The sequence below is a fragment of the Dermacentor albipictus genome, chromosome 1 (genome assembly GCF_038994185.2).
Source record: "Dermacentor albipictus isolate Rhodes 1998 colony chromosome 1, USDA_Dalb.pri_finalv2, whole genome shotgun sequence".
NCBI classification, from domain to species: Eukaryota; Metazoa; Arthropoda; class Arachnida; order Ixodida; family Ixodidae; genus Dermacentor; species Dermacentor albipictus.
In genome coordinates, this window is record NC_091821.1 from 509927962 (window position 1) to 509941371 (window position 13410).

The 13410-nt window shown below is 45.1% G+C and overlaps 1 protein-coding gene and 1 long non-coding RNA gene across 4 annotated transcripts in view; one reads left to right on the plus strand and one right to left on the minus strand.

Annotated features, from left to right (window-relative positions):
- LOC135913374 (chitinase-3-like protein 2) overlaps positions 1-13410 on the plus strand; it is a 303766-nt gene that overhangs the window by 155626 nt on the left and 134730 nt on the right. For all 3 annotated transcript variants that reach the window (XM_065445972.2, XM_070532609.1, XM_070532610.1), the window contains exon 7: positions 5575-5684. In XM_065445972.2, coding sequence (XP_065302044.1) covers positions 5575-5684 — 110 coding nt within the window. The remainder of the gene's footprint in view (positions 1-5574; positions 5685-13410) is intronic.
- The window catches only part of LOC135913375 (uncharacterized), a 42523-nt gene continuing 30831 nt past the window's right edge, over positions 1719-13410 (minus strand). The window contains exon 3 of the long non-coding RNA XR_011511595.1: positions 1719-3653. This is a non-coding gene — a long non-coding RNA (uncharacterized lncRNA). The remainder of the gene's footprint in view (positions 3654-13410) is intronic.

The window sequence follows — 13410 nt, forward strand, 5'->3', positions numbered from 1 at the left end:
GTAATACACTTGAAGTTTTACCTTTGAGGGGAGTAAGCGTTGACATCGTGATAATGCTCCAGTAGTCGATGACAGTTTCCTACATAGTTCTTCCACATGCGAGTTCCAACTAAGGTGAGCGGAAAACGTAACGCCGAGTATCTTGTGTTCGTTTACTACAGCTATGTTCAGACCTTCATATACAATAGGGCTTAACCGTGTCACTACTTTACTCCTTGCACGAAATATAATAATTTTGGTTTTTAGAGGATTAATCTTTATTTCGTTAAGACTCGACCATGTGGATAGCTTTGAAAGTGTGTTATTACATTGAAGGACTAGATCATTTATGTTTGGCCCAGAAAATAGCATGCTACTGTCATCGGCATATATGATAAATTTTGCTGATTTTTCAATATTTACGAGGTCCTTGATATACAGATTGAACAAGAGGGGACCCAGAATGCTCCCTTGTGGCACACCTCTTGAAATAGGACGGAAAGACGATTGGAAACTCTGCAAACATACGTTCTGCTGGCGGTTTTTTAAGTAAGATTTCAACAAGTCCAAAGGCTTCCCACGAATTCCACATGCGAACAACTTGTCCGCAAGAATCTCATGACTGAGAGAATCGAACGCCTTGGAAAAGTCAATAAAAAGGCCTAACGTGTAAAGTCTGTTATCTATGTTGGAAACTATAATTTCTTTCATTGTTAGTAGAGCTGTTTCTGTCGACCTTCCCTTTCGAAAGCGAAATTGCGCATCTGATAAGATATGTTTATTAGAGAAAAAAACAGTTATACGCGTACAGATTATTTTTTCTAAGCCTTTGGAAAAAACTGGCAGAACGGATATTGGCCTGTAGTTTTTCATGGACTGATGATCACCTCCTTTGTGTATTACAGACACCCTTGCTATCTTCATTTCTTCGGGGAAAGCAGCAGAAGTTAGTGCAAGGTTAAATATATGCTTTAGAACGGGAGAGATACATGCAATGACGTATTTTACTGACTTTATCTGCACGTCATTTATATCTAAGGCCCTGCTGTTTTTCAGGTTTATGAAGGTTCTGAAGATTTCAGATTCATCGGTTGGAGCTAAAAACAAGCTGTCACTAATGTTGTAGTTCAAAAATTGCGTATGTGACATGTTAGTAGGGCTCTTCTTGTAATCAGGCACGCCAGCATTCACAAAGTATGCATTGAAGTGTTCAGCTAGATTTGTGCCAGTAATATGCTGACCATTGACTGTGATACTATCTGGAGTGATATGCTTCTTGCCGCGACCCAAAACAGAGTTCACCACCCTCCAAACAGCCTCTGGGCGTTTCTTATTGATATCAGAGAAAAGTGAATGATAATAAATAATTTTAGCACGCTTTAGCTCACTGTTTAGCTTATTTCGTAGTGCCTTGAATTCTTTCAGCTGTGACGGGCACCGTGTGCGTAGAAATAGATGATACAGTTTATTTTTATTTTTTATCATTACTAGGTGGTCGCGTGTAACCCATGGCTTCCTTATCTTTTTAGATTGTTTAAGAGTTTTAAACGGAAAATGCTTAATGTACACGTGAAGAAAGGTTTCAAGAAATCTGCAATAGGCTTCATTTACGTCTCTTGTACGCGTAACATGTGACCAATCGCACTTAGTTATTTCATGTTTGAACGACTGCAAGGCTGTTTCAGATAAGTGCTGAACAACGAGAGGCTCAGGTTCGCGTCTTTTGTCACGTATAATGCTATCAAATACAGCAAATATGGGGCAGTGGTCACTGAGACCTGATGCCAACGTTCCCGCATGCAGTACAATGGTTTCGACGTTCGTAATTATTAAGTCGAGAGTTGATGCAGTAGTAAGTGTCACGCGTGTCGCAGTACTAATTAAATTAGTGAAACCAGTAGAGCTAAGGATATTTTTGAAGGCGGTCGTTTCGCGTGTGTTCTCCGAGATATTTATATTGAAGTCACCGCCGCTAATAAGGTAAAAATTATTTACTGAGATGTAGTCTAGGAAGCTTTCGAGGTAAGTAAAAAATGCATACGTATTGCCATGTGGTGGGCGGTATACGACAGCTATGAACTCTGTGTTGTCCCGCAGTGTTAGTATTTCGTAGTCATCAGTAACCCTGCAAAATTCTGGTACTAAGACATACGTTGGTCCCTTTTTAACATATATAGCGACGCCTCCACCTCGTTGTTGAGGCCTATTTAGAAAGAAATTATTATAGCCAGGTAAATTTAGCATAGTGTATCCATCATTATACCAAGTTTCTGTGATTAGTACGGCAGAAAATTGGAAACTAAATGCAGTTACAAAATCACATATTTCTGCATGCTTACTAGAAGCTGAGCGTGCATTCATGTGCAGAACAGAGCGACAATTTGCGTTAGCTGGGTTAATGTGACGTGGCAAGACAAATTCGTGATAATCCATTTTTGGAGGTTTTCTGTTTCTTAGTAGCAACCAACAGATGTAACCCGTAAAAACTAGCGTATTTTGTCAAGGTCAGCCTCGTCTGTGATCTGAATCATGACTGAGTCATCAAACTGCCTCGCAAATATCCTGCCACCGAACGTCCACACAGACTTCCACTTGTGTTCATGTTTACGTCTGATAGCCATGCCCAGAAGCCGCTTCAGAGTAGGGCACAAATGCTCATTAACAAAAACGGAATTCGAGCTATTAAGCCCAATCTGCAAGTTAGTGAGCTTTGTCCTTTTGGCCTTTCTCAGCGTTATGTCGCGTTTCGCGCGCGTTTTAAACTGGACAATAATGTTTGTTTTGTCAGGATTTCTTGTCGGCACACGATGGCAGGATTCGATATCGTAAAGTGCTATTGGTTCGCCAATAGCAGTACCAATCTTTGAAACAATGTCGATGACCTGTTCGTCTTCACGTTTTTCGACCCCTTGAATTTCGACATTGCAGTTTCTCGAGTACTGTTCTTGATTCGTGATACGTCTTTCAAGCTCACAAGCACGCTTTTCAAGAGTTGTACACCTGGTTTGCAAAGCTTCATTTTCCCTGTTCAACTTAGCATTTCTTGCAATTTCTGCTTCCAGACTCCTCTTTAATTCCGCCACAGTACCGTGTGAGAATTCAAGGCTTTCCGTCATTTTTCTTTGTTCGTTGCGGAGCTCACGAATTTCAATTCGCAAGTCTCTCTCCAATGACTCTCTCGACGTCTTAAGTTCATCTTTGAGTTTATTAAATTCTGCCTTAAAATCTTCTTTTAACTTGCTCAATTCCTTGGCCATTTCACTCATACAACGCTGTAGTAGCAAGTCGAAGAGTGCAAAAGAAGTATGTTTACAAAAACAAACAAACAACAAATTATGGCAGTGGCAACAACGAATACGTCTAAGAAGAACCGGAAGATACTGCAAGTTTACCGAGCACTAACCTGCACCAAATAACCGACAGCGATTAGGCGAGATGCAGTGCCGTCGTCACCACTGCCAAGTGTGGCCGGTAGCAGCTCTTGCAGGTCCTTATATGCGCTTTCTTGAGGTTGATAAACGCCGCCGCTAGTTGTAACAGGTTCCAAGCACTGCTGACTGTTCAACTTCCGTCCGGATGTTATCTTCACACGTCGCTGGAAGGCAGCAAACAGTGATGTGCAGATGGTGATGCGCAGGAACAGAAGGACGTAGTGCAGCTGAACGATCGGAGACCTGCACCAAATAACCGACAGCGATTAGGCGAGATGCAGTGCCGTCGTCACCACTGCCAAGTCACGGCAGAAACGATAGCGGCGAAACGATAGCACAACGATAGCGGCGAACATGGTCGGCGATCGTCAAAAATCTGATCAGCGGGTCAAGCGCGTCGGCTTTTATAGATCAGTCGTCGAATGTTCCAGATTAACTGATGGGACCCGCGTGTCTTCCACAAAGTTCTACACCATTCGTGTCACGCGATGAAATCTGATAACACAAGGTTCGGCGACAACAGACACGCGGATAGAAGCGTCGATAACTTTCCAGAAACGTGGGATACATGCAGGCGCGTCCCTCGCTCTGCGATTACAGTTGTTAAGCGGCGAAACGTGGTTGCCCGATAAAGATAAATACACGTGTCAATATATAGCTTTCATTGATTACGAGAAAGCGTTTGATTCTGTCGAACCCTCAGCAGTCATGGAGGCATTACGGAATCAGGGTGTAGACGAGCCGTATGTAAAAATACTGAAAGTTATCCATAGCGGCTCCACAGCCACTGTACTCCTCCATAAAGAAAGCAATAAAATCTCCAAAAAGAAAGGCGTCAGGCAGGGAGATACAATCTCTCCAATGCTATTCACAGCGTGTTTACAGGAGGTGTTCAGAGACCTGGATTGGGAAGAATTGGGGATAAAAGTTAATGGAGAATACCTTAATAACTTGCGATTTGCTGATGATATTGCCTTGCTTAGTAACTGGTGGGACCAATTGCAATGCATGCTCACTAACCTGGAGAGGCAAAGCAGAAGAACGGGTCTAAAAATCAATCTGCAGAAAACAAAAGTCATCTTTAACAGCCTCGCAAGAACAGCAATTTACAATAGGCAGCGAGGCACTGGAAGTGGTAAGAGAATACACGGCGGATCATGAGACGGAAATAATCAGAAGAATAAGAATGGGCTGGGGTGGGTTTGGCAGGCATTTTCCGATCATAAAGAGCAGGTTTCCATTATCCCTCAAGAGAAAAATGTATAAAAGCTGTGCCTTACCAGTACTCACCTACGGTGCAGAAACCTGGAGGCTTACGAAGAGGGCTCTACTTAAATTGAGGATGACGCAATGAGCTATGGAAAGAAGAATGATGGGTGTGGGATAAGAAAAGATCAGATTGGGTGAGGGGACAAACGCGAGGTATTGGCATCTTAGTTGAAATCAAGAAAAATAAATCGGCATGGGCAGGACATCTAATGAGGAGGGAAGATAACCGATGGTCTTTAAGGGTTATGGACTGGATTCCAAGGGAAGTGAATCCTAGCAGGGGGCGCTAGAAAGTTAGGCGAGTGGATGAGAATAAGAAGTTTGTAGGGACATGGCCACAATTAGCACATGAGCGGGGTTGTTGGAGAAGTATGGGAGAGGCCTTTGCCCTGCAGTGGGCGTAACCAGGCTGCTGATGATGATGTGACTATTTGCAAAGGACAAACGTACTGCTGCAGACCTTCGAGAGGTGCGCCTGGTCTCGAAGTCTACTTTCTTGCGAGGCCTGTGAATGTTGCGTTGACCTTTTGCATATAGATTCTGAAAGGCACGCTAGGGCTTCAATGGTTAAGTGATCAATCATCAATCGCCAACGTTACTGAAGAAGACAATTTAAGTTACTACAGATTGTTGCTATACCAAGCGCTGACCTTTGCCTTTAATTCTTGCCAACCAATCATCCCTGCCCTAACGGTCCTTTTTATTTTGTCTTGTGACTGGCGCAGCATGGCCTTAGTTGCCTTTGTGCCACTAAACCCAAACTAACTAACTAACTAACATATCGGGAGCATCCAGTGCGTACAATTTGAGAAATTGTATCTGATTGCTTAGCAACATTCTTGAGAAGTATTACCACGCTTGCCACGTCCACTTTGTTCTTCCTTAACTGCTGCAGGACTTCCGTTCATACATGAACGAGACGAAGAAGGACTTCCTGCTGAGTGCCAGTATTTCTGCCGTTCCAGCACTCATGGTATCCGCCTACGATGTGCAGGGGCTGGCTAGGTATGTGCTAGCAAAGAAGGCTTTCTTGTTGCCTAGTGTTCTGTTGATCAAGTGTAATGCTCGATACCTTGTAAAATGACGAGAGATCTAATATTTAAATATTTATTTGACGTATTATTGTGTACACCTACGACTAGATAGCTCCCAAGAAGCGGAAGCATCTTACGAGCTCTGTTATTGCCAGAGCAATAAGAACACTGCGGAGCAGTCACGTCACACACACACACACACACACACACACACACACACACACACACACACACACACACACACACACACACACACACACACACACACACACACACGCACACGCACGCACGCAAACACACACACACACAAACACACACACAAACACACACACACACACACACTATATATACATTGTAAGCATTATTCGTACGCTTCATATTCTCACCTGTATTTAATCATCATCACTGTTTTGGCGCCTGGTGGTGGGGCTCTCACTTGAGAGAATAAAGAAGAGACTGGCTGCCTAAGCCTTGTCTCACAAGTGGTGGAGTGCGCTGTCTAGTTTCTTCGTGCTCTCGCTACCGGTCTCTCTCCAGTTTCGCCTATACTACATCCCTGGAGCTCCGCTCGGGTCGCCGCCTCTACCAACTACACTCGACCATGTGCCAGGACCAACAGACCAATATATCACGACATCCACCTTGCCTGCTCCTCCTGGAAACCCTTTTTGGACGGTCACCACCCCTCAGAAGGACCCACCGGTGTTTGCTGGGCTTCCAGGTGACGACATTGAAGACTGGTTAGAGCTATACGAGCGCGTGAGTGACTTTAACCACTGGAACGAATCTGCAAAACTTGCTCACATTGCCTTCTACTTCACCGGCGTCGCCAAAACTTGGTTTTACAATCATGAGCTCGATTTTGTCAACTCGAGCACCTTCAAACACCACCTACGCCAGATTTTCGCGAACTCGTCTGTCCGCTCCTATATCGCCAAGAAGCTTGCTGAGCGGGTTGAGCACTCGGGCGAGTCGTGCACTTCGTACGACTTCGTACTCGCCCTCTGCCGCCGCGGGAACACCTCGATTGCAGAGAGTGACCGTGCACGCCACCTGCTGAAGGGTATTGGCACTGTGGCATTCAATGTTCTTGTAGTGCTGAACCCCACTACCGTCGCAGACGCCATCAGTACGTGTGAGCGTCTCGATGAGCTTCATATGCTCCGCTTACACCCTGACACCTCTGATTTAAAGGCATCCAATGACAGCGAGCTAGGTGCCTTGATCCGCTCCATCGTCCGTGAGGAACTGCACGCCCACGCTTCGTAAACCCCTCCTGAGGTCCATACGACGCCTCCTGGTTGGGGCCTACGCCATATCGTAAGGGAAGAGATAGCTGCCTTGACCTGCCCGCAAGTCCCCAGCCCGCACCCTATTCAACTTACGCTCAGATTGCCGCTACAGTGCCACCCTCCCAGCAGCCACCACAACATGCACCTGCACCGCACATTTCCCTGAATCCTATCACTGCAAGACCACCACCGCCTCCGTCTTACAACGCATGGAACCCACCTCGACCGGTTTACTACTATTGTGGCATCCGTGGCCACATTTCAGGTTTCGCCGACGCCGTGAGCAAGATTAAAGGCGTGGCTATGACAGGTTTCAAACGGATGAGTTTTCTGCCCCTGTACCACAACGTCGGCGTTCTTACTACGATTGTCAACGACGTTTCGCATCTCCACAGGACTTAAACGCTGCCGGTTCATTGCGTTTCCCGCGTCGTCGCTCTCCATCACCGATGCGGCGCTCCTCTTCCCCTTTTCGACCGGCTGCTTCGTCCTCCGATCACCACCTGGAAACCTAAATGGTGCAGCTGCAGGCATCTTTTGGACATCGTGAAACTCCTCCGCAGCGCCCATCAAATGTACTTTTAGTGTGCGTTGAAGGTGTCCGAACCGAAGCCTTGGCTGACACAGGCGCATCGCTTTCCGTTATAAGTACAGACTTGTGTTCTCGATTGCGAAATTGAAGACACCGTATAATGGTCCTCCCCTTCGTTGTGCTAATCGAGTTCTTGTTCAGTCCTCCAGTGTTTGCACTGCGCGTGTTTTCATTGATGGCATTCTTCACCACATTAATTTTTTCGTTCTGCCTTCGTGTACCTACGCGATGATTTTGGGATGGGACTTCTTGTCTCTTGCCGTTACCGAATTAGTCATATGACGGACACTGAATGCTCGTCCGCTCTCGATGCTCACAGCCTCCATTTCGTCACGTCTACCGACTAATTCCCGCGGGCCATGAGCATATGATCACACTGACTTCCGACACAATTGTTAACGGTGATGTGTTCCTTGCACTGAGCGGTCACTGTATTTCTGGTGGGCTTAGCCTTACTCCTAGCTTGTTGCGGTTTCAGGACGGTAGAGCATTCGTCGCTTTTCATAACCCTACATCTTCGCCAGTTGTGCTCATCCAGGGCACTACTGTGACTTGCCTTACTGACACCGAACCTCTTTCGCTGGTACCGCTTCACACCGAATCACCCCCTTTGTCTACCACAACTGATGATCATACTGCTGCCGCTGCTTTAACAGCCGCGATAAATCCAGATCTTACTGTTGCGCAGAAAGAAGACCTTTTGGCACTCCTGCGCAAACATAGTGCCTTATTTGACGTTCACTCCAGTCTTCTAGGATGTACTTCCGTCGCAGTACATCGCATCGAAACAGAAGGCGGTTCGATTGTACGCCGCCGCCCGTATCGCGTGTCTTTTGCAGAACGGAAAATCATTGCGGATAACGTTGATGACATGCTCAAACGAGATATCATTCGGCCATCGTCCAGTTCTTGGTCGTCTTCTGTTGTGTTGGTTCGCAAGAAAGACGGCTCTCTACATTTTTGCATCGATTATCGAGCCCTTAATAAGATCAAGCGCAAAGACGTATATCCGATGCCAAGAATCGACGATGCCATTGACTCCCTCCAGGGTGCAGAATATTTCTCGTCTAGACCTCCGATCCGGGTACTGGCAAATCCCCAAGCACGAAGCTGACAAGGGGAAGACAGTCTTTGCAACACCAGACCGACTTTACGAGTTCAACGTCATTCCCTCCGGTTTATGTAATGCTCCTGCAATATTTGAATTCATGATCGACAGTTTTACGTGGCCTTAACTGGAAGACCTGTTTGTGCTATTTTTTCTACAAGCATTTCGTCAGCACCTAGAGCGTTTGGACGAAGTTTTTACATGTATTTCCAACGCTGGACTCCATCTCAACACAAAGAAATGCCATTTTGCCAGAAAGAACATCAGTGTTGGGCCACCTCATCAGCAACGATGTCGTTCGACCAGATCCCGGCAAGGTTGCTGCCGTGCTTTGCTTCCCTCGCCCTGAAAATGAAAAACAATTAAGAAATTTCTTGGGCCTGGCATCTTACTTCCGCCGCTTCATCCATCATTTTGCTCCCATGGCGTCGCCGGTGCACAAGTTGTGCCCGCGGGCGCTCAGGAAGCCAGAGTAGGCAGTAATGAAGACGGTCTCCTAAAGGAACCTCAGAATAGCATCGCCGTCAATAATAAAAAAGGAGGAAAGCAAGAAAAAGAGCTCGTCATGCAATAGGCTACATAAGCATGCAGGGTGGCAGAAGAAAGGAAAAGTGGGCAGAGATTGAGGAGCAGTTACATAGAGAACAAATAGGGGTGTATGCGGTTACAGAAACGCACCTTAGAGACTCGGAACAGCTGCCCGTGATTGAGAATTATGTTTGCGTAGGATGCAACAGAACTAAATCGGAAGGAAAGGGAAGGGGGTAGGAATGCTCATCCATCAGGGAGCCAAATGGAAAAGAGTAAATTCGCAATGTCAAGAGCTTCTTTGGTTATCAGGTACAATAATTCGGAAAGAAACTTGGCTGGGCGTTACGTATTGGTAGACCAATAAATAATTGCACATAAAAGAGTAAAGAGTTAGTGGAATGCATAAGTGCTCAATTTGAGGATTTCGGGAATGATGCCGAAATTATACTGTTAGGTGACATGAATGCCCACATACAGGATTGAGATGGCTATACCGACAACAATGGGAAGTCAATGCTAGAGCTTTGTGAGCAACACAACCTCGTTATCGTGAATACAGGGCCTAAGTGTGAAGGGGAAATCACGTGGGTAGTAGGAAACCGGCAATGAACCATTGAATAATTTCAGATGACACAAGGAATTCATGATAAGTTGAAAGTAATGGTCATTGATAAGGAAGGGTATAGCAGCACAGGGAGTGACCACAAACGCATCATTTTGAAAATGGGATAAGGAGTTGGGAATGAGCAAGGAGTGCAACATGACCAGTCCAAATTTGAACGCTGAACGAATAACGAATATGGTCACTAAAGTCGAGAAAGAACTTGGCAAATGGCCAAGTAAAGAGTGGGAATATGGTGAGCTTCTAAGTGTAATAACACCAGAAATACGGTAAGAGAATCATGTTCGTTGGAAAGGAACAAAGTAACCGAAAAATTGTGGCACAGGGCGATACGAGAAGCGATCGCCGAATGACAGAGAGCATCCCGAAAGCACAGGCTGGCAAGAACGGCGCCGTCACTGCAGGATGAAGTAGCCAGTAAATGGGAAATATACCGGGAGAAAAAGTATCTGGTTCAAATAGTGGTGCAATCCAAGATAAAAGGTGAAAGTGAGTGTTGGTTGTCAGAAATACGTGAGAAAAAGAAGGTCACCCCTAGAATATTTTGGAACCACACAAAATTATTAGGCAGGAAGTCAACAACACTACAGCAACATATCCTAGACGAAGATGGAAGCAGACTAGATGGAGAAGCGGCAATAAATTACATCCGAAAAATAACAACCGAATTTTTCCAAGGCAACGACGAGGTTTTATTCGAAGAAAAAAAAGAGCATGAAAGGGAACCAAAGGGAAAGGAGCTGGTGCTGACAAATTTCAACTGGAAGAAACCCGAATAGAAAATTCCTAAGCGCACAGCCACAGGGCTAGCCAAGGTTCCCGTTTGGCTGATTAATGAACTAGGACCACGAAGTAAGCAAGCTCTCGTGAAAGCAGGATAAAACACATTATACGATAAAAGAATACCAGATAGTTGGTGACAAAGTAGAAAATTTAATTTATAAAGCTAAGGGAGATAAAGATAGAATTCACTCGTATAGACCGTTGACCATTAAATCGGTAATCTACAGGCTAGCGATGCCGGCAATGAAATCAAAGCTGCAAGCATGGGCCGACAATCATGGCATTTTGGGAGAACATGATAATGCCTTCCGAATAGGTATCCGTATGGATGATAACTCATTTGTTCTTACTCAGTGTATTGAAATATCAAGAGTAGAATGCACACCGTTATATGTAGCATTTTTCGACATTACAGGACCGTATGACGACATAGACCGCAACATTTTGTGGGATATTTTGCAAGGGGAAGGCCTAAGTGACGATTGTCTGCAGCTTTTGAGAGAAATTTACCAAGACAATACCATTTGCATTGAATTGGAAGCGATGAGAAGCGAGGAGAAAGTTGATATCAACAAGGGCCTGAGGAGGCAGGTGTGCCATTTATCCCCATTGCTGTTTAAGATGTACCTGGTGAGGATGGAGAGGGCGCTAGAAGGAAGTAATATCGGGTTTAATCTCTCATAGAAACAGGCAGGTACAGTAGTACAGCAGCTTCCAGATTTCTTTTATGCGGACGATATTGTGTTGCTAGCTAACAAGCAAGGTGATTTGAAAAGTCTGGCTAATACCTGTGGACAGGAAGGCAAGAATTTAGGTTTGAAATTTAGTCTTAGAAAATCAGGTGTTATGGTATTCAATGAAAATAGTGAACAGACAGTGGCAATACAGGGCCAGGAAATATCTCGGGTGAGAGAATATAAGTACTTTGGTATATGGATAAATGGAGGCAATGGTTATGTGGAAACCCAAGAAAAAAGAATAACAGTAAAGGGGAAGAAAATGCCGCCATAATGAAGCACAGAGCGCTATGGGGATACAATAGGTACGAGGTGCTCCGGGGTATGTGGAAAGGTGTAATGGCTCCAGGACTTACTTGTTGAAATGTGGATGTGTGCTTGAAATCAGAGGTACAATCAGGACTCGATGGGAACCAAAGGTTAGTGGGACGCCTCGCATTGGACTCTCACGGGAAGACTACAAATGGAGCTGTGCAGGGTGATATGGGCGAGACTAGTTTTGAAAGCACACAGTAAAATTAATTATGAAGAACGACTGATGAATATGGAAGAAAGCAGATGGGCTGGGAGAGTGTTAAGGTATCTGTACCGGAAAAACATTGATTCACAGTGGAGGAAAATAATTAGGAAGTTTACCAGCAAGTATGCGGCTTGTAGGGTGGGAAACACAGCAACAAGGAACGTCAAGCGGAAAGTCAGACACGCTGAAATAATCCGATGGGTGGCGACAATGCAAAAGAAACCGGCCATGAGTAACTATGTTAGAGAAAAAAACGAAGTCAGGAAAGAAAAAGTTTATGATAACTCAAAGGGAAGCTCATTACTTTTCGAAGCGATATCTGGATCGCTTAGAACACGCACCTACAAAGCGACGTATGAGGAGGAAGAAGAAGCATTTGCTTGCTGCGCTAAAGCTATGGAAACGATGGAGCATGGTTTATTAGAATGTGAAGACATCAGCCCAGCGGTCGATTTAGGCACCGATGGCCTCCTTGAAGCCCTTTGGTTGAGTGAGGGCAGGGGAAAAGTAAACATGTCCGCAACAGAGATTAGTAAGAGTCGATTGGAATATTGGTGCAAAAAAAGTAGGGAAATGATAGAAAACGGAGACGTACAAAAGCAAAGTTCGCATTAGGTGGTCAGAAAACTTGGTTGTTGGAGTTCATATTGGAATTTTTCGTTATTTCTTTTTTTTAACCTAGGTAGTAGATTAGGGAGTATAATAACCAAGAACTTGGTGGCGCAACCCACCGCCCGTTCGCGGCGTATTAAACGGAATGTCGCTGCGGGCCCTGAGACTGGTTGCGCGCGTACGCTCTTATTATAGTGTGTAACGAGGAAGAGTAGCCTGCCTGGGCCACAGCACCTCGTTTCCGACATGAGCTCGTGGTCGCTGCCCTTCGCCGAACTCTTGTGACTGCTACTCGTTCGCGCCCGTTCCTAATAAATCTCCTAGCAAGTGTTACTCTTCTTCATTATAAGTGCTTTATTTCCTCTGCAAATATTGATTAACACGTTTTTTCCACGTATATATATTTGAGCCATGTGTTATACAACATGAGATCGTCAATTTTGCTGTCTTTGTTTAGTGCGTCGTCTGCTAGCGAGCGCGCGTTCGTTGCGCGAGCGCTGGCGGACGCCCAGTTTTTCTTGCAAAAAGTCTGTGCACTAAAACTATTTATAGTTTTACTTGGACTGGTGCGCCCGCGACTCTTGTCGACCGGTACCAATTGTAGTATTAGCTAGGTGAACTGCTGGTTTTCACATTGTTTTATAAATGTAACAGGTAATTTTTGCCACAGAGGCCGCCTATCTGCAACATGAGGCTACGTAAGAAAACGTTATTCATATCGTCTCATTTGACGCGCATTGCTTGTTGGTGGATTATTGATCAGGCAGAATGATCAAATAAAACAATAAAATAGTGAATTAAACTACATTCATTATGCGACGATCCGCCCGGGTTCGTTAACAAGGAAGGGCTCGAGGGACCCTCCGTTAGATGGACGCTCCGCAGCGTGGTGGTAACGAA